General features: G+C 42.5%; 1 protein-coding gene across 3 annotated transcripts in view; it reads right to left on the minus strand.

The window, feature by feature from the left end:
* PRDM15 (PR/SET domain 15) overlaps positions 1–22,770 on the minus strand; it is a 345,544-nt gene that overhangs the window by 19,200 nt on the left and 303,574 nt on the right. For all 3 annotated transcript variants that reach the window (XM_069202594.1, XM_069202595.1, XM_069202596.1), the window contains 2 exons: positions 22,066–22,241; positions 16,792–16,872 (listed from right to left, as the gene is read on the minus strand). In XM_069202594.1, coding sequence (XP_069058695.1) covers positions 16,792–16,872; positions 22,066–22,241 — 257 coding nt within the window. The remainder of the gene's footprint in view (positions 1–16,791; positions 16,873–22,065; positions 22,242–22,770) is intronic.

The raw sequence follows: 22,770 nt of genomic DNA on the forward strand, positions 1-22,770 counted from the left end.
GGACTTAGAGGACCGCTCAAGTAGGGATAATGTGTGGATCCGAAGTATCCCGTAACAAGAGGAACAAGATGCTGTTGTTGCGTACTTTAAGTCCCTTTTCCAATTCATACTTAAAGAAGGTCCCACACATAACATCTCCATAATCCGAGCACAGAGTGGGAGTACCGTGCTATCTGCTTGGAGTCTACCCCTGGGACATTATAGCTAAATTGGTGTCCTATGATATCAAAGACACCATAAGGCGGGAGCTAGGAAGGTAGAAAAGCTGACTTTGACTTTTCATGAACAAGCTCAACCTCTTTCAGGACATCTCACAGGCGACTCTAAACAGAAGGCACATGCTATCTTCTGTGACTAGGAAACATTGCAGAAGACAAATACAATGTAGGTAGATGTTCACTTTTGCCTGTGGTTCCAGTTTGGTTGCAGATCCCATGTAATTTGCACAGAAGAGGAAGCGCAAGACATAATTGGCCCCTTGAGAGATAGCACAGGCACACCAGAGAAACCCGTGATGATTCATCCATGGACGACAGAGAAAACCCAGAACCCACGGCAAAGGAGGACAAGAAATTACCCTAGAAAACTAGGAGGAAATGGTAGAAATTTGGAACCATGCGGCAGACAGCACCGAAGTTGGAAAGGCAGGAGCATCTGCCCTGATGGACACTGCAGATCTTCTGAAGGGGCACAGACAAGATTGAGAATATGTAATAGATGCACAGAGTTCCCCTCGACCTCTGTATAGGGTCTGCCTCCCAGCCATAGTACTCCTTTCAAAAGACTTTCACCACAAAGGCGAGAGATCTTAGGAGGTATCTCAGTGAGAGTCTCCTGTAAGGCCTTGCCATGTAAGCTCGGACAGCAGGCGGAGCCCCTACACCAGACTCGTCAGGACCACCCATGTATGTGTTGAAAAGATGAGGGGAGCCTCGGCAAGGGGTGGGAGGATATGGCAGGCCACATCACAGCTCATCACCACAAGGGGAATGCACTGGTTCATCTTCCCACGGAATGGTGGAGCTAGCGGTGGGAGTGTTAGTGGAAGGGAAGTTGGGAAGGGCGAGGGGGGGGCAGGATTCCAGGAAAGGGTTGATAAGCATGTTTTTATACCTGGCTAAATCTGACAGGAACCATTACTTTCAGCTCTCTGCACATTTCAGCAGGCACTGACAGACTTTATAGGCTACACAACACTGCACCTCATTCTAATACTTAATGGTTAATATTCTCACGTGGAATATAAAGGGGCTAACCTACTCAGATAAATGGCACACAATATGATGAGAAATTCAGGACATTTTCCAGGATGTGGTGTGCCTCCATGAAACCCATTTGAAAACCACCGGCATGCAGTTCATGAGACATCGCCTCTACCCCACACAGAACTGTGCGGCCACAGCTATTAAGAAGGAGTCATGATCGGAATACACCAGAACTTTCCCTGTGAAGATGCTAGAATTAAATGAGACTCCATAGAATGACAATCTTGAAGTTACAGTACAGGGAGGGGCTACGGAAGGGTGGTCAGACTTGGCAATGGAAGGGTTACTGAAGCTTATTGATATGTCCTTACTGCCAATTTCTTTCTCCTATTAAAAATCAATAAAATGTCTTTGACAAAAAAAGTCCAGGGTGTTTGGCAGTTTCCTGTTATCAATACCGACTTGTTAGAAAAGGGGGCTGATGTATCAAAGGGCTTTACCCATTCTGCGTCTATGGGTAAATTTGATGGAACATTTTGGTCAAGATTCTTGTAAACTAGCCATTTCAGCAATCAGTGAAAGAATTAAACACTACCAGAAGATCAGATATGATTTTAATATTCCCAGATTCTCCACTTTATATAATAAATTGGATAAGACCTAAACATGCTTCTAAACTGTGCACCTTTAATCCAAACACGCAAATTAGAGGAAACAAAAGGAAGAAGAAATAACATTTTAGTGCAATCAAACTACACACTTCAAGCAAAATAATCTTATACCAGTCTTTCTTGCTGCTACCTTTAATACAAAAGTTACATTGTGTTGGCCCCGTATGGAAGAAACAAAAATGACTCATTCTCTCTCACTTTACTTTTGTTGAATAGCATTTTAGTTTGTTTCTAACCAGTTGTTTATCAGTGTTTATATGTTTAAACTGATGAGGACTGTTTACTTTCAGTGGGGTTTTATTAGTTATCATAGGTTCAAACCTAAAACAAGATTGCCTAATTAGGCTGAGCTATCTTCACAGCAGAACAGCCAAACACAAAAAACATTATATAAACCATACTCCTATACAATTATCCTGTGGCATTGAATAACCCCCAGGTTCCTCAACCCTGCCCATCAACCCTAGAATTGGATTGCATGTGGTGCAATCACTACTTTTGTTACTGCAGGTGCCTTAGGGTGAGGTCTGTTAATAGAATTGCAAATTGTACCTACGTGCACTGTATCCTACTCCTGATTGTTTATTAAGTTTCTGTTTCCAAAATGTGTACAGATTTAAAGTGACCAGCGCTCCAGGGTGTGTTCTGCAATAGGAAGAGCTGCAGTAGCAAAATGCACACTCTACGTGACAAGCTGTATCTACTATGGACATCAGTTGGAAGCTCTCTTGGATGTAGCACAGACGAGTGACCAGCGTTTCCTGCCCCCCTCTCGTTATTGCCCAGACAGGGAAAGCAGGTCCGAGGCACCTCCCAGTGTAAAAGTACAGGTCCTGCACGGTTTGGCTACTAGATTGGAGTAAAGCTCTTCAGGGGCTTAGTGGACACTCTTGAGAATGAATGGGCTTAAAAAACTAGTCACTAGAAAGTGCACAGTGGACCATCTTAAAGATGTCTGAACCTGGTGAATTTGAGGTTGGGTGTTTTAGGCAGTGTCTCATTTCACAGCTAGGCAGTATGCCTGATGTAATTGAGAAAGTGGTGAAGGAAGATGCTTCCTGCTTGTTGGGCTCAGAGGTCTCAAAGCACATTGGCCACTTAGTACAGCACTTAGTTTGGAAGACGGTCACTGCATCTATAAAAGTCGTTGAGAAAAATGGTGCATCAGTTTATGCCTTTTGAAACCCTCCACACTGTGCTGTTCTTGATTGGTCACTGTATAAGGGATTTTTCACCTTCAAAGGCTCAGCGGAACACAACCGCAATTTGGGATGTCCATTTGAAACTGTCCATTTGAAAGGCTGAAGAAGTTTTTTTTTTTTTTTTATATCTGCAACGTGTGGTGAAGATCTTTCCCTCTTTCAGGAAGCTGTAAAATTAAGTGGATCTAAGCCAGAACACCCTCCACCCTTACAGCAGACACCCCATCCTATTCTGAAGAGGAGGATGATCCGGAGGACATTTGTTCAAAAAGTGTCAGAAGTGGGACCAAAAAGGTCTAGGGAACAGCATCCATTTGGTGGTGGTGAGATGCAGAAGAATGACCCGAAGTCAAGGAAATCAGACAGCACAACGGGTGGCCAGGATGAGGGGGACAATAAAGGAATAGAATAGTCTATTTTATCTGGATGACCTATGTCACCCCAAGTGGTCTGAGTGGTGGACTGAGGTCAATGTCTAAGGTGACAAGTTGTGTACAGGCTAAACTTCATTTGTCCTTGTACAAAAGTTAGAAACCTCCGTCTGCTGCTGTGGCAGAGGCCTTTGGTTGACGGCAGTAAGTTAGTCACACCCTAAGATTGCTACATTGAATGGTAAATATAATAAAGATCCCAAAAAAGGGATAGATAGGTCCCGGGGCCATTACCTGAAAACATAATTAGAATAAGTTGGCTTCATAATAAGGTCATGGAGATGGTGGACAAGGCCAACAAGAAGAGGGTCAAAGGAAAACTAGGAGAACTTTTCAGAGTGGGTTCTGAGTCATAGGGCATTTTGGAGAGTGCAAACTGCGTCATCTCTACTAAGTGAAGCCTGTTCATTTTGCTGAGGGTGGACCCAAGTGGCAGGCGGTAGGGCCTGTCACCAAGAGTTGCTCTTCAGTGAACCTTAAGGAAGAGATAGACAAGATTGATTAGTTTATTTACATGTCTTCGCCCCTACATCTTTTTTTTTGCTGGAAGAGTTGAACGCTTTAGAGGATGTTCATTGGGCTGACAACAATTTCTACATTGATGAATGGATGCAGGTAACACCGTGGAAAGAAAAACTGGGGGAGGGCACACTGCCTTGACATCCTAGCAACCAGTGCACTCAGAAGCATTCTGATAAATGCAGTGTATGGTAACACTTCCATTAAACAATCATTCGTTTTCACCGTGGTTGGAACAGCCAGTGCCAAGTGTCTCTACATAAGCTCATGTTTCAGGATAGATGTTCTTCATCAGTAGGGAGTAACACAGAGTTAGATGTGATGGAAAAGCTGTTCAACAGTCTATTCATGTCACAGTACCACTCCTGAAGTACAGGTGCATCTCTCGGAGCTAGTCAGCTCAACCAGCTAAAGAGGCCCTTTAACAAAAGCCAGACGGGAGCACACCTTCTTCATATCCCAGCACCCAGTTCACTCAGACAAAAGCTAGGTGGATTCTGATAAATGCAGTGCATGATAACACTTAGTTACATTGAACAATCTTTTGTTTTCACCATGGTTTGTGGAGCCAGTACTGCGTATCTCTAGACATAAGCTCATGTTTCAGGATAGTCATCTATCAGTGGTGCTGGAGATGCTGCTCAACAGTCTTCTCAGGTAACAGTACCACTCCTTGAGCGCAGGTGCATCAGTCAGAGCTTGGCAGCTCAAGGGAACCCTCATGGAAAGTCCATTCGGTTATTTCAATTGAAGCTCTTCACGTTGTGATAGAAACTTCACAAATAAGCTTTTGCTTTCCTCCCCTTTCAAAAGTTGGGAGAAGGGTCACCTAGTTGTCCCCAAGTAGCAAGAGAACAGATTCAATGCCTGTTGCTAACAGAAGGTTCAAGGTTTCAAGAAAGAAGTCTACAGTTTTTACATTTTAGAAATCATATTTGAAGAGATCTGTCACAGGAAGTCAGGATTGAGATCTAACGTTGACTGAATGGACAGGAGACCACAAGCAGTCATACCATTACTGCGTGTCTTTCAGTCATAGGCAAACAGACTTGGAAGGCATAGCCATAGTCAAGCATTGTCCGACAAATTACAAAGGTCAAGAGATGAGCTGTAACCGCATATCGATTGCATGAGCTCATTGTAGTTTTTTTTGCAGTCTGGTCTCTATCAAAAAACAGGCATCTCGGTTGTGTCCTCTTGAGGATGGGTAATGTGTCAGAGGTGAGATGTATCAACTGCTTGGGGCTTACGAGGTCCAAGAACATCAAGGACTTCTGACCTAGATTGAGGTATATCATGACAGAGGAGTAAATCACGACAAATGATTTTCCCATGGGCAAGATTAATGTTAACGTAGACTAAACATTAATTTACACAAAGATTCAAACACTTGGCAAGTGGATTAAAAAGTACTTGTGGAGGTTGTGGAGGGCGAGGCAGGTACTTTCAATAAACATACATTTTTTGTGTGTGTTCCCTTGGAGTGGTTTTTATTATGGACATGCATGTCTGGTGCTACTGACCTTTGGGCAGGCACCTTACTGCTTGCCCATTACCTAAACATTGTAGCTAAATTGGCTTTTCAGACTTTTTATAATGGCACACTAATTGCACAGGTGGCATAAAAGTCAATTTTATCACCCACATGTAGGTCACACAGTTTGAGTAGCTGCCATGTGATGCTGTGTACCAATCTAGAGAGTGGAAAAGGAAATGGTTTGGGGAAAAAGCACAAAGGATTATGGCCTAGGACAGCAAATGCTGTCTTTTGGAAGACATCATCAGGACCTACACAAGGAAGGAATTGGTTGGACAAAATACATTTTATGGTTGACAAATGTCTAATTGGGTATTAAAAGTCACACACTGTTGTGTAGTTCCTTTACAGAAGATTCTGGCAATTTTGGATTATGGAAAAGTGTAATATTTGGCTTCCATATGCTGCAACAAAGTGGTGCATAATCCTGCCACATTGTCCTTAACAGAACTGGTAAAGTTCTGCATACTTTATTGTGATATATTACATTGCACTGTAGTATTTGCATAGCGCACCATAACCATGACATAGTCACTAAGTGTTCCAATTTCCACTGGGTTTCTGGGAAACCTCTCGGAGAGTATGGTTGAAAAGGGTTTTGGTTATACGCTGTCCTCTGCTATATGGAAGTTTTTGGGTGAAATACATGAAATTTTAAGAGGCACAATGTTGTTGCAGCACTTAAGCTTTAAATTACCAAAGACTGCTAATACATGCAATCAAAGATGTGGGTGCCTTCTTTTCTAAAATAGTACTTAAACATGAGAGAGGCCATGTTTTCAGAGCACTCTAATTCTAGATAGTGAAGTTTCATTTCTATTGCAGGGAGTAATCACCATATTTTAGCCATTTGGACTGCGGAGGAGTTCCATCCAATATAATATTTATTAATTAGGTGGACCTAGCCTAGGTCAAATAGCTCTTGGTAGTTGGTAGGAATTATTTTTTTGCTGAAGAAAGAGGTGCCCAGAGTTGTGAAAGCCACTACAAACCATGCATATTTATTTGAATGCACAACGTCCAGCTCCTGGCAGCCAGTGTAGAAGCTGAAGTGCTAGTGAAATGCACAACTTTATATTAAGACTTCAACATCTCAAAGCAGCATTGTTGAACCACTGTAGGTTCTGATTTACTTGGTGCGATGCTTTGGGGTATATACAGTTGGAATTATTTAGACGGGAGAGTACAAGGTTTATGGTGTCATACCTTTTGGAGGAATCCTAGGTAACTGAACAGTCAATAGGTAACTGAAGATTAAATAAAGGAATCTCATCATGTAAAAAGATCTTTCATAACTGGATTCCCTTGAGGAATCAGAGAGAGGTTAGTGTCCATGATCATGTTTGGAAAGAAGGTCTGGAGGTGAGCTAATCTCTTGTGGCCAGCTGTATGAAGAGTGGTAGGTGAATCATTTACCAGAGGATAGATTCTCCATTTAGGTGATTTATTCATGTCAATTGTCAACCTCTAGTAGGCACTGCCCAATGGTACAGAAATATAATTTACATGGACTTTGACATTTTTGTATAATTCAAGTGTTGACCCTGTAGTTGTAGCAGTTGATGATGGAGAAAATCAGCTTATAGTTTTAAGCAGTAGGTTAAAGGGGACAGGGGCAACAGTTGATAATCAAGGGAGTCCTGCAGTTGAGAGGAAAATTATAGAACAAAGGGTAAACAGGTCAGAGATTATCTGTTAGGAAGGAAGCAATCCAGTGTTGAACAGTGCTTTATATTGGATTATATTTGGAGGATCCTGGGATGATGGACCATATTTAAAAATCATAATGGTCCAATGGCAGAAATTCCACTAGTCCCTTAGAATCTACTGTGGTTTTCATGTTGTCCCAGACTGCAGTAGGTATGGATTATGTATTTGACCTATGCAGAACCGAGGCAGATTCATGTTTGGATGTTCAGAAATTACATGACCCCTTTCTATGAAAGCAGACAATTGAACGCCACTCATTCTTTTTTCTTACGGAAGGCTAATTGCTCATCGGCAGTTGATACATAGGAACATTGGATCTGCACTCATCCTGTTTTGGGTTGATGGGCACAGTTTAAAGTTATCCCTTTGTAGGTCAGACCCCAAGCAGTGGCTGACACCTCTGGCTAGGATGACAGCTGAAGTGCTGGTGAGGATTTCTTGAATATATGGGTTCAATGGAGCCCCCGCTCCAATCTAAAACAATCGGCCCCACTCCAATCCATTTCAATCTGCTTCGCTCCAACCTGCCCCACTCCAATCCCAAACAACCTACACCAACCCAAAACAAACTGCCCCACTCCAAACCAACCCACCTCATCCCAATCTAATCCAATCCAATCCAATCGCTTCACTTCATCCCAATTCACCCGACTCCAGTCCACTACAATCCACCCCACCCCACTCCAATTCAATCCACCTCACACCATTACAATCCAGCCCAATCCAACCCATCCCATCCCATCCCATCCCACCCAGGTCAATTCCACCCCACTCCAATCAAGTCCACCTCAACCCAGTCTGCCTCACTCCAATCCATTCCACCCAACACCCCCCAAATCCATTCCACTCCAGAACAATCCACCTTAATCCACCCACTCTAGTCCAATTCATTCCGCTTTATTTCACAACACTTCAATCTAATCCACCTCACTCTAAACCACCTTAATCCACCCCTCTCCAATCAATCAACCCCATACCAATCAAATTCACCCCACTCCAATCCAATCAAACCAACTCCAGTCCAATCCACCTAAATCCAGATCAATCCACGAAACTCTTGTCCAATCCACCCAACACCTATCCAATCCACCTCACCCCATCCCTATGCAATCCATCCCACCCCTATCCAATCAATCCCACCCCTATCCAATCCATCCCACCCCTATCCAATCCATCCCACCCCTATCCAATCCATCCCACCCCTATCCAATCCATCCCACTCACTCCAATCCACCGACTCAAATCCACCCCACTCCAGTCCACTACACTCCAATCCACCCGACGCCAATCCAACCCATGTCAATCCAATCCACCCCAAGCCAATCCAATCCACTCCACCCCAAGCCACTCCAATGTACCCCACTCTACCCCTACCCAATCCACCCCACCCCGTCCAAATTTGGTCCACCTCAATCCAATCCATCCAGTCTACCCCACTACAGTCCATACCACACCAATTCAATCCAACTCACCTCAATGCAATCCACCCAGCCCAATCCACCATACCCCACCCCAGTTCAGTCCACCCCCACTCCAATCCAATTCATCCCACGCTAATCCAATCCACCCCATGTCAATGTAATCCACCCCTCCACAATCCACTCCACTCCAATCCAACCCACTCCAATCCAATCCAACCCACTCCAATCCAATCCACCCAAATCCAATCCACCCAAATCCAATCCATCCCACTCCAGCCCACCACAAACCTATCCAACCCAACCCACCCCAGTCCTATCCATCCCACTCCAATCAAATGAATCCAGTCCACCCCCCTCCAATCTGTTCATCCTACTCCAGTCCAATCTAATCCACCCCACTCCTCTCAATCCACCGACTCTATCCCAATGCAATCCACCCCACTCTACCCCCAATCCAAAACACTCCACCGTACTCCAATTCAATCCACTCCACAACACTCTGCCACTGAACTCTACTCCCCTTGACTCTATGACACTGTACTCACCCTACTCCACTCTATGACACTACAAAAAATCCACTCTACAACACTCTGCACCCCCACACCACGACACTCCATGCCACTAACCTTTAGCCACATTGGTGTACAACATGGCAAAACACATTGCCAAAGCCAATAGGTCTTGTATAGGCGAGACCTATTGGCTTTGACAATGCTTGTTTTCTAATGCCTTGAAGCAGAGACAGGACCACCACGTCTGAAAATGTGCAAGCTTTACTTTGTTCATAAAAACTGAGCTAGGAGGGCAATCGTCTGCAGTGCAGAGCGTCATGTCCCATCAGCAGATGTAGCCAGACTGTCTCCCAGCAGACCTGTCCCACTATGTTCTATCAATTTTGTCTATAGGGGACGACCACAACAGCTGGATGGGAATAAACACCATATTACCTTGAAATAACAAGCCCTCCTCCAAATGACTTTTAAATTACAATTAATTTTTGTGTAATTTTTTTTTTTTTTTTTTTTTTTAAAGAACGCCAGACTCATATTGCTGCCACCGCCACTGCAAAAGTTTAAAAAGAAATCTCAACCCATATCCCACACCATCTTTCTTGCAGGAGTGCAAACACTCTTGAAACCTGCAAATATTGGTTTGTTCCTAAAATACAAGGCCAAGTTTTAAGCCTCTAGCACATTTATATTTAACATCCTCTATACACGGCAATGCTCTTATGCCTTTCATTTCATTACAGACAAGAACACAAGTCATTGCTGCTTCTTACAGAATTCTCTTTCAGATCACTTAATCAGCTCTTACAATTGTAATGATTTTCCAGGCACTTTGCCTCACATTGCATGCGTGCATTTGTGTTAAGAACGAGTACATTGGGACTCGGAAGGGGCCAACCTGTGACATAACCTAGGTCGTTAAAATGAAGAGGAAAATGCTGAATACAGAAACTCATATTAGGACACTGCAAAAAACTTGTTGGGAATCCTAAGGCTGCAGGAAGTACTGCTCAAAGAAAAAAAACATGGATAAATCATTGAAAGAATGAGATTTGTGAATGACAGGGAACACAATGAAATGAAATCTCAGTGTCCAAGTTGCATGAGGGATATCGCTGATTGGGTGACCGACACCTGCCTCCAACTACTTAGATTGTGCTATTTGGTAAAGCACAGGAGCTTTGGTTGTCCGACTGGTGGCCAACATAATTTGGAACAGCCCCGTCCCTAAACAGGTGGAGATAAATATCGGTATGTAGATCGACCAAAACGTTATCTATGAAAGACCAAGTCAACACAACCTGTGGTACTTTCTTTGCCACAATATGGCTTTTAGGGAAAGTTTTTTCCGTGGCTCCCATCCAACTCAAGAAAATCTTTAGTCCAGGCACTAATTACTAGTCGCCTAGACTACGGGCATGCACTGCTAGTGGCAGTATATGACACCCTGTTGTCCAAACTGCAAGGTGTGAAGAATACAGCTGCTCGGCTAATTTGTAACCGTACCCTGCGGTCTTCTGCTGCCCATATTCTAAAAATCTTACACTGGCTTACCATCAGAAAATGGGCAATCTTTAAGCTATAAACTGTAAACCTCGCCCTTGTATAGCGCACTACTCACTCGTTAGGGTCTCAAGGCGCTGTACGCATACCGCTGTGGAACCCCTCCTGGCTTTTCCCTGTGAGGCGCCCACTCCTGGGCACCCCCAGGGTGAAGCCAGGCATCCAAGCGCTGTCAGGGCCGTTGTGGAGATTAGACAAGCTATTGCCCAGAGTTACAGAGTGGGACCCATTAATTAGATTAGGCACCGAGGCGAGAATTATCTGGTCCAAGGGAATTGAGCCCAAGACCCGCCGAGGCGGAATTGAACCCTGGTCCCGGGCCAGATCTCTGCACCAGGGTCTGCCGCTCTAACCATTGTGCCACACTTCTCTACGAAAAGCTATGCTGTCTGACCCATAAGGCACTAAATAAGGCCCTTCCTACCAACCTGCACACTAGACTTTGTCACTATCAGCCCACCAGACTCCCTAGGTCCACAAATAAAGCCCTTCGTAAGATCCCACGTATACGCACCTCCAGACATGGTGGCATATCTTTCTTTTACTTTGTGCTATTTTACTAAAGCAAACAGGCTTTTCACATTTGTACCTGTGCCGAGTTTGTGAAGTTCATGAGGTTGTTAAAGACGTGCAAATTCTAAAGTGCACTCTGGTCCTGAATAGCAAAGCGCCGAGATACTCTTTCAGGAGTGAGTCGTGCACTGTACCAAGTGAACATAACAAAACACAACATCACAACACAAGAAAGAAAGAAGTATTCTGACTGAAATAAGACACTATTTCTGGGGTGGTTAATAAATCCAGCACACTGGGTATGGTGAGGTGGTCTAATTTACCTATCAACCTTATAGGCTGCATGGTGCTTTTTAAAACGATTACCCTCCCGAAAATGCTATATGTCTTACAGAACTTCGCCATATTTGTCCCCCTACTCGTGCCACCCTGTTGAAGGCGGTGCACTCCTCCTTATGGGTGAATAAGGACCCGAGGTTAGCCTTCCATAAATGCGTTTAGTCTTCCAACGATGGAGGGATTGGGATGGCTGACATCTGTTTGTATTTATTGGTCCAAACAATTAATGATTGGACGGTTTAGTGTGACATTGACTGTCAATGGAAATAAACGTAACCGCCGATGCTGGACGAATGGCGTTGCACAATGGATTGGAGCGCTAAGGTGGAGGAGCCAGTGTACATTGCCAGGACCTGTCCTTGCAAACCTGCAGAGATCTGGAGGATGTGGTGGTCGCATGATAACTACATTATGACTAAAAGGGTGCTACTGCTTTGTCCAACGTCTACTGCTGTATTATTAGAATGATTTGTGCTGTGTAATGTTTATCATTCTAGTTGCTTATGATTATTAAAAAATAAATTCAGAACACAGGTGATCTCCGGGATGGAGCATGGGAAAGGGGTGAACTGTCAGGAAAAAATAAATCTATTTCTTACCAAATACTATTCCCAAGAATATGAAACAAGCTACACTGAGGGACACCAGCATGGCAAACTAAATAAAACTGGGTGACTATCTTTATGCCAGAACAGACAGAAACATTAAAGTCTGCAATAATGACCCAAGCGATTAAAAGGTATTGGCACCCGCATAAGACACCCTGCCAGTGGTGGTTACTCGATACACATGGGATTACTAGCTTTAAAACTGTCAGATGTATTCAGCTGCAAAACTCAAGTGTGAACTACCCGACTCATCTATAGAGCGAGCCTTTTTGGTGTCTTTTACTAGCCCTGCCGGGGCACACTGGATCCTTGTTCATTCTTACCAATGTCCATGGTAAACTGAAGTTCATTTTTTTTTAAATAAAGGGATCAAAATAACAAAATTACTCCCTTTTCTCCCAGGACCTGGCTCAGGGTGGGTTTGTCCCTGGATGGAATAAGTCCATGAACATCATAAGCCTCTTTCAGGTTTTGGAGGATATCCACTGATGACACCACACCTCACACTCATACCTGTAGATTTAGGAAAGGCATTTAACAAGTTGGCGTTATTTCTTTGCATTTTTGGAAAAGATGGGAGTGGGACAGTAGATGCTGGTCTACATAGCATTGATGTACGCAAAGCCAACAGCAATGGTGCGAACAGCAATGGTGCGCAACAGTGGAGTGATAGCACAGCCTATTGACTGATGTAGGAACAGGGACCTGGCAAAGATGCCCCAGTGACCACTGAGCTTTGTTTTACCACAGAAGTTTTGGTGAACTGGTTTCAACCGAAGTAGAGGGACAGGAGCATAGTGACTTTGGGGATCACAAATAAAGTATCCCTATATACAGAAGATATTCTAGTGGTACTAAAAATGCTCATTGTTCACTTGACCCAAGGCTGATGGATTTAGAAGAATTTGGTATCAGGTCAGACTGGGAAGCAACTGGTCCAAAACCTGCATCTGACCCAATATGGGGGAAGAGAACTGATCACTATCGACAGGCTGCTCAAATAGACACCTCAAATGTTTAAATAACAGATTGAGACTATAGCAATCAGGCTCTGACCTGGCCTGGTTGTCATTAAACTAGAACAGCAGTGGCAGCCATGCCATTCTTTGAAGCATCTATGAAGACTGGCGTTGTTGGTACCAGGAATGGTAGCATGAGCAAAGATAAAGATAATTCCCATTTATTGCACTATTCAGCAACATACTAATGAGTCTTCCAGGCAAACGTTCCCAGAAACGAGAGAGAGAGAGAGAGAGAGAGAGAGAGAGAGAGAGAGAGAGAGAGAGAGAGAGAGAGAGAGAGAGAGAGAGAGAGAGAGAGAGAGGAGAGAGAGAGAGAGAGAGAGAGAGGAGAGAGGAGAGAGAGAGAGAGAGAGAGAGAGAGAGAGAGAGAGAGAGAGAGAGAGAGAGAGAGAGAGAGAGAGAGAGAGAGAGAGAGAGAGAGAGAGAGAGAGAGAGAGATAGATAGATAGATAGATATATATATATATATATATATATATATATATATATATATATATATATATATATATATATATATATCTGGGGATCCCAGACCACAAACTTCATAATCAACTACAATGGTGGCACAGTGGTTTTCTGATACACCTTCCATGAAATCCAAGCAGATATTTACTTAGCGGGGAGGAATTTACCCACACTTCTATTGGGGTTCTGAGCCCACAACAGGAATCTCACCGACTTTATTGGGGAGGTTCGTTATTAATGGAACAGGTACAACAGAAAACTGAAATTCAAAGAACCATCCCTGCCTGACATGCCGCTAGTGAAGTGGGGTTAGGCGATGAAGGGGGTAAACAGCAGCTCAGCCCTGGGCACGAAGAAGGGGTATACACAGCTGGAGAATGTAAACACAGGAGCTCCCGCGCCATTCAACTACATGGTACACAACAGCAACCTCCAACCCAAACAATTCTTTACACATGGTAAAATGGTGGGATAAATCTGGAAAGGCTGAGACATTGGGGAGGAAGAACCCGTGACTGACTGCGTGCTGCACCTATTATTCAAACTGAGAGCAAACAGATGTTGCACAGGAAACGCGAGATTTTATTACATGGTAATGGTTAAGCAGAGTCCAGAGAATACCTGCTGACAATAACGAAACTGACTGAAGTAGCCAATGGAAGTATAGAAACTAGAGATACCAAAGATAAGTCAGATCCAAAAGACAAATGTTAGTAGCAGATAGCTTGCTCTAGCACAGTTCATAGCAAGAAGACAGACTGCCATTGGATGCAATTTGAAGCGTGCCCTGAGCATAGCAAAATGGAAAGTCAAAGTACTGAGAAGGTCAGAGAGACAAAATGGGAAAAGAAGTGCAAATGCAGCCACGCATGGAATGGAATATTAAGAGCCCTGACAGACACAAATGGGGATGAGAAACCACTATTTACAAAATTCCCTGTAATTGATCTTTGTGAATTCACTTGCACCCATGGGGGATTTTTACACGGGGAAGCTTTTGTTGGCTGTACTTATCTATACATTTAAATTGTGAGAACTCAAGATAGGAAAGAAAATATAGTAATCTATGCTGAGTAGAGATGTAACGTTGTGAGAGACAAACCCAGTAGTGTGGATGTTACATCTGGATTTTATCTTAATTTGTTTTTGTTTAGTGAGCAAAAGAGGATTATGATGTAATATTTTCAATTTGAAATATGTAACCCGACCACATTTCGACACTCGTTGACTGCTAATATGAACTGATGTAAATTGAAAAGTATAATATGAAAACAAACTTGCTTAAAAAAATAAAAAATAAAAAGAACTTTGGGGAAAAAAGGTGACTGTAACCCTCATGGTTATCACATTCTCACCAATCTCTCCCAATCCTTTTAAGTAAAAAAAAAGAAAGGACCCATGGGACTCGCCCCAACACTGCAGGGCACAGACCTAACTCTGCCTTTAATCTGAAGATCAACAGATTAAAAACCTTAGTTAAGAGCATCTAAACGCTGTAGGCCTCTTAGATCTAAGGACAAGGATTGGTTGGAGAACCCCAAAATTCTTCCAGTCTTAAAGGCATGATTCTGAAATAGCCTTTGTTCGGATGTCTGGAAGTCTGACAGCCTCGCCCAGCGTAAACAGAGATAATAAGACTGTTTTTTTCCTGTATCATGCTATACCGGCACCTGGATACAAATGGGTTTTGGCAACTTCTACATCTGCGGATTTTGAAAGCTTGCAACCTACTTTTGAGAACTGGCACCTCCCAATAATAGCACCCAGATTAAAACACATGGTACTTGCCTCCAAAAACAAGGGTGTTGGACGGTGTCTTAAATTTCTATGCCGATAACTGAATGCGATGTATCATTATGGCCTCACGGCTGTTCAAGTTGTTAAACTACTTTTCCATGAAATAAAGACCTGAGCCAGAGGTGAGGTTCTATAATGTCTGGGAGGACAACTAGCGACTGCCACAGCCAAACGTAGAAAGGCTGCTATGAAAAGGTTTCACCCCTTGAGTAGAATGTTCTAAATTAAACTGAGAAACATACACTGAAACATTATGAACCCTCTGTAACTCGAATGCCTTAAGTAGCACTCACAAAATTCCAATGTTCTAACTAAGCGTAGGGAGCATAATGAGGGGAATGGCAATTACATCTCTGCTAATGAACCACAATTTCTGGAGAATAAGAACATTAGCACTGATCCAACTAATCCCATCTTAAACAGGCCAACTGGCCCAGCCTTCTTAATTACCGGCTTCCCACTCCACTGAACTTAGAATTCATTTACAAATTAGTGGTTAGTGCAATCATTCGGATTTACGCAGGCAATCTCAGCATTAAATAAATGTTGCTTTTTTTTGTAATAAGTGTTAATGGCATTTTGCATCCTTTAGAAACTTTATGAAGCGAATACATGGCTCTTAAAGTTATTATTGCACAAAAGTGTGTTTTCAGCAGTAGTGCCTGCCCTAGGATCAGAGTTCCAGGGAACAGTCGGGGCCTACCCAGTCCCACTTATTTATTTTCAATTCATTACGTGTACATCAAAAATAAAAAAAAATTCTAAGCACCGTGGCTACTAAAATACCCCAAAACTCTGCACACCATAGCGCCAGCACAGAAACTTCAGGTGGTTGCCATCCTCAAAGAACACAATTAAACAGGCCAGTTTTTAAAACAAAATACTGAAAAGTCAACAAAACGTTTTTTTCGCCAATTTTGAAAGGTAGTGGTTTACCTATTTTACCCAACTTTAGTAAATGCGGGATACCTCGTTTGCTGACGTTTGATTGTCACTACTTGTAAGATATCAAGATAATTTGATTTAAGGTTGCTATCTGGTATGTGATGTATTGGTTTTATTCATGTAGATATACTAAAGCATTTACCTGAACACCCTTAAGTACCAAACATGCTCGTGAACTTATTATTCACGTGCCTTTATCAGGTCAGGAAGTGAGACATTCTGATCTAATTAGGGTAGTCAATTTCTACTGTTTGCCTGCAATTATCATTTCCAGCTGAAAATCTGAATAAATGAGGAATCTCTCAATCTTCAGAGCCCTTTTCTTGGAAATTACCTGGACAATTCCAATGGTGGAGGCATCAATGGTTGTGGGTTCTGAAAGGTCATCCAAATCCTCAATCCGAACTGAAAGAACCTACAAAACAAAGTTGGTTGTCAAAAATGGACAATGGACATTTCAGCTTTATGTACAAAATAAACCAGGTCATAGTTTGGCAAAGAAAACGGGAAGACTCATTAACAATGATATCTTACACCAATTAAGTAAAAATGAACTGATTACCACATCAATCTGATTTAATTATGTGGCCCTCCTGCTGTGAAGAAGCTTCATGAATGAAATAATTGATATTTTCTAAAGACAGAAAATTCAAAAGTGATAATAAGTTAAAGATACTCTCAGTGTGCTTTCCAAACAAAGTACAGCTTGAGAACTTTCTTAAATCTGTCAATGTCATACTTTCTATTTTGTCTACATGTATTTTCTATTACCCAATTTTACAGTCCTAGTTGCTATAGCAGGGTACTTTGCAAAGAACAGCTCTCATTACAAAAGAAAAACAAGTACAACTGTCTGCCTAATCTATAACGGACTGTACTGCTTGCTCACATTATCACTTGCACAAGTTACTAAGGGTTACACGTGGACTTATTATCCAATGGCATCCTTTTTCTTCCTATACTAGAGGGGTGCAAGACATTTAAAATCTTTTCTAAGGCAGCAATTCTAAATGATGTGTTCATTGGTTGCAATGTGCAAATCAAGAAGCCTCTAGTGGCACATTCACAAACTTAAGATTTGTATCAATTCTTTAACATTGTCCTTCCAATATGGAGAAAATCCTTGCCAGCAAGTCCAATTACTCCATCTCAACCTGATGTAGTAAGACCTGAGCACTTAAGGCTACTTACAAAGTATAATATGCCATGGGGTCCTCAAGCCAAGAGTTAATAAAGTTCATCATACACTGAACAAACATCTGTACACATTTTAACAAGCCCTTTAGAAAATTTCACAAGTTCATCCCTTTAATGATAATCATGACAGTACATTTCTAAGTTATTTATGTGCCTTTGTGTGCACGTTTTTCAAAGGCTGACTTGTTGAGACTGCTAAAATTTTACATAACTTATCAAGAAGATTTGAATTGTCAGCTCATGTGGAAAATGTAGTTATTAATCCCTGGGAGAGTCAGAGAATGGAATGCAGTTATTTTCAATGAAGAAACCATTAGGCGTTCCTCTAGTGCTCTTGCCAGACATTATGCCAGTATGGAAACATTTAGGACTAGGTCAGGAGGATGACTCACCATATCACAGGGTTGTAAACAACGCAAGAACCTTTTCCTGTATGGTCTGTGAGCAATGGTAATGTGGTACGTCTCTGCAATTGTTTAAATGAACTGTTAAGGGGGCATCTGGCAAATTATGTCACACAGATTTCAGACCCAAACTGACATCTTCAAACAAAGGAACACTCCCAAATGCCTATTGTAGGTCACTTTTTGCAAAATAGGGCTGGGAAAAAATAACTTGTGTAGAGCATGTGATCTACGGCAGCACATACTGCCTCCAGGTTCTTTGTCCTCTACACTTGAAGGCCCCTTTAAATGCAAGATATAAGCAGTGAAGTTACTAAAAACCTTTAGACAGTGCGATCACACCTACATATCACATTTGTGGAAGATAGTCTGTGGATATAATTCTTGACTTCATTACACTCTTCCTGCGCTACCAGTATAACAAACACAGGGTGAGCACCTATGCTGGAACATAGCTTATATGAAAAGTTATAAACAGTGACTTGGTCAGCTGCTTTAAAAACCCATTTACGTTTCCTGGTTTCAGGAATAAAGTGTACAGATAATTGATTGGTACACTTGATCTATGGCAGAAGGAACTATTGAACGGCCACAAACAGGTCATTGCTAACATGACTCTGAAGATGCATCCTTGAGCAGAGACATCTTTTGGTTCTGTAGGACTGAGTATTGATACACACTTTGCCTGGTATGGGATTTCAATCTTCAAAGAACATACTTTGAAAAAGATGTCACATATGAGACCAGTGGCAAAATAGGTTCACTTCACTGGGGAGAGAAGATCCCAAAGATAGGAGTATAAAAGACATGTCACCTGAGAAATCATCAACATTGTCTGAGACCTCAGCACAGTAAATGTGAGATAGGCTGTACAATTGTGATGTTCTGCTTCAATAATCTAATAATGGGACATAGCACAGAGGAAAAAGCATTGTGATATGTCAGAATAGATCAGAAGAAACTTAAATTTTGGTTTCCAGGATCAGGATGCTTGAGAGTTTGAAAGTGGTTTGGAGGGTGTGGAGACCTGATTCCAGCGCTGGGACACCATACGTGAGGTAGCTATGAGCTATACAAATTGAATTATTATTATTTTGTCATACTCAAGTGTCCAATCAACATGCCCACCAATCATGTTGGCCGAAAGCCCAACCTTTGCCCCGCCAAAAGTATCCTCCTGAAAAGATTATCCAATTTTTGGGATTCAGTCCCCACTCAATTGATACTCTTTTTGGGAGTTAATCACTGCTAGATCAACTCCATTTTGTTGAGTCGAAAAAAGGGATTTTTCAGCAGGTAAATGAGAATTCTGAATGAATGCCAGCAATTCTAATGCCGGATTCCTGTGGAATGTTGAAAATATTTGTGACAGGGATACTGGGTGTATACTTAGAACTACGCTATTCCTCATGTTTAAAATAGTATTTCTGGTTTATAGTGGCTGTGGCTCGCTGAACATTTAGCAATGTAACTACAATCACCTTTAACATGACTTCTTCGAGAGGACATGTATGCATTATTCAAAAGGCAGAGCCATTAATGTCAATATTAGAACACTAAAGTCTCAGACTAGAGGAGGTACTCAATGATTTTAGATTATTCTTTTGTATTCTCCTAGAAATGCATGGATGTCTGACATTTTTTTTATCCCCTTTCAGGCATGATATAATTGCTGGTAAATGTACCCTCAATGGCTGACATTCTACCAAGTGCAGCGTATATAGAAAAAGAGATATTTACAAGGAGATTTGTGCTTATGCAAACAACATCCTATAAGTCCCTTTCATTTTGCTGAGTAATACTTTTTCGTTTTCTATATCATGTCATTCTTAACCCTTTAGGAACCATTCTGTCAAGCTTAGAGATTTGGGGTCCATTGTGATTGACCCCGACTTCAATTATCGTTAACAGGTTGTGATCGGCTAGCAACTTCTGGAGAGATTTGGCAGACATATTCATCTGGTCAGAAAGCTATGGCTACCTGTTCAAATAGGTGCTATCAGGATTTTCACACACGAGTTCCTGAATTTCCTGACAACATGCAGTATAAGAAGAATTAGGAGGGGAGGGAGGAAAACCCAGGCAAACACTCTGTGCCATCTCAAAGTTAAACAGTCGGCACCAACAACATAACCGCTTTTCTTATGGTCTGAGTTAGCCATTTAGCAAAGGGGAATCTTCCTCTTAAATGTCGGAATTTTGTTTATACCCTGGAATGCTGATACTCTAAGTGTATTTATATAGAAATTCCATCTCCAGAACAGGAGTCAGAATAAATATCTGAATGCAGACTACCAACGTCAACTGTTACAATGGTTATATGTGCACTGGACATTGTTGTAAAAGCCTTGATAAAGCCCAATGCACCATACAGACAAGGGTGAAACAAATATGAGCTGGTAAGACTACAATACGTCTGGATAATTAATGGCACCATAATGCTATTCTGAACGAACCAGGAAGAAATAAAAAAAAAAAGTCACCGTGGATAGAGAATTTGGCCAAATTTGTCAGGTGTTTGAAGATAAAGGTAATGGATTTTATAGACAACGGATCTACATGAAAACAGTGGTACATTAAACAGTTTTAAGAATGTTTTTCCATCATGACACGAAAAAGTCTGAAAAATACCAAATATTTAACAAAGTTAGCAGAAATCTCATGTAGTCTCATTCGACGAGCCATATGGTGCACATACTTTACACAAAATGTTTTGTTTTTTTTTCTTCTCACCACCTCAAGCAATTCTGAACTCAATGGTGCAAAAATGGCATATGAAACTGGAATCTCTACTGCGGGGCACAATGTGCTTTCGATTGACATCAAAGCGAGTCATGTGAAACATGCGTCTTGTGAACATTCAACTTTTTCCTAAGAAAAAATATATTATGCAGTAGGTTGCTTTCTAAGACATTAATGTCACAAAAGTAAGATGATCACTAGACACCAGATGTGCACTCAGTTGATAATGGAAACCCTTTCCTCAAAACAGATAACCATATCTAGCATTGTCAGTCGGGCCAGGTGAGTACCTCATTGCTCTCTTTAATGTTTTAAGATTAAGGGGCTGATTCTAACCCCGGCGGTCTTCGACCGCTGGGGCGAGGGTCGGCGGGAGCACCGCCGACAGGCCGGCGGTGCCCCGCAGGGCATTCTGACCGCGGCGCTTTGGCCGCGGTCAGAAAGGGTAAACCGGCGGTCTCCCGCCGGTTTACCGCTGCCCTCAGAATCCCCCATGGCGGCGCAGCTTGCTGCGCCGCCATGGGGGATTCTGACCCCCCCTACCGCCATCCTGTTCATGGCGGGAAAGCCGCCATGAACAGGATGGCGGTAGGGGGGGGGTCGCAGGGCCCCTGGGGGCCCCTGCCGTGCCCATGCCAATGGCATGGGCACGGCAGGGGCCCCCGTAAGAGGGCCCCGCAAGGTATTTCAGTGTCTGCCTTGCAGACACTGAAATACGCGACGGGTGCTACTGCACCCGTCGCACCTTCCCACTCCGCCGGCTCGATTACGAGCCGGCATCCTCGTGGGAAGGGAGTTTTTCCCTGGGCTGGCGGGCGGTCTTTTGGAGACCGCCCGCCAGCCCAGGGAAAAACTCATAATACCCTCCGCGGTCTTCTGACCGCGGAGCGGTATTATGGGGGCGGAATTCTGGCGGGCGGCCTCCGCCGCCCGCCAGAATTAGAATCACCCCCTAAATTTGCACCTAAAGCAGCAACTCAAATTAGTTTTCTTACTTAATGAATGCACACAACTAACTCTTTATCCAGACATGCAACAACATTGAAATGATATGACAATAGCACCAACAAGTATAGCGTTCCCATATTTCTTGCATTTAGATTCATCTAAAGAGCTAAAATATATTTCGGATTCGATTATACTCTAATTATAAGTGGTCAAGCATTTTAAATGTCAAGAATCTTGCCTGTAAAAAGCATGGATTATTGACAAGGGAATGAATACTTCAATTGAGTTTAATTCTTGGCATAGGTCAGTCAACTCACCTCTGGGTGTTTGCGCCTCATGTGTCGGCTCATGGAAGCTCTTGTGGAAACTTTTGTCCCACAGAGTTGGCAAGTCTGAGCTTCCACTTTGTTGTGAGTAAGCTGGATGTGCTTCTGGAGCATATACTCTGTGACGTACTTCTTATCACACACCGAACATGTCCACTGTTTCCCCACTGTGGAGCACAAAAGGCAGAAGAAACAAAGGGTGAGAAGTTCTAGCCCACAGCAATTAGTATCTTGAAATGTAGCACACCTACCATTTCTACGAGCTACAAATAAGTGCTATTTTTACCCAATTTAGTGATACTAAATTTACTAACCTTGGAAGGGTGAAAGGATAATTTGGGATTGCCGGGTTTGAACTCATGATCAGCAGAACATCACAGATGAGAGCATCCAATGAATTGTCTAAGTGAGTTAAACTGGATTGTTTTTTGTTTTTATTAAACAAAATCTGAATCTAGAATGATGTTAGTTGAAGGTTTGGAAATCCAAAGGAAAGCCAGAAACTCAGGTCTCAGATTTTAAAGTGGGTAGGGAAACAAGCAGGGGAGATAGGTTTGTGGTCCTTGTATAATAGTACATTATAGTTTGCTCATATACAATCAGTTAGAGACCTAACCTGTCTGTATCCCTTCCTGAAGAAAAAAAGCATATCCTTTCTGGTAATCTCACCATGTTAAACTGAATAACAAGCCTCAC

Source organism: Pleurodeles waltl, chromosome 8 (assembly GCF_031143425.1).
Source record: "Pleurodeles waltl isolate 20211129_DDA chromosome 8, aPleWal1.hap1.20221129, whole genome shotgun sequence".
Taxonomy (NCBI): domain Eukaryota; kingdom Metazoa; phylum Chordata; class Amphibia; order Caudata; family Salamandridae; genus Pleurodeles; species Pleurodeles waltl.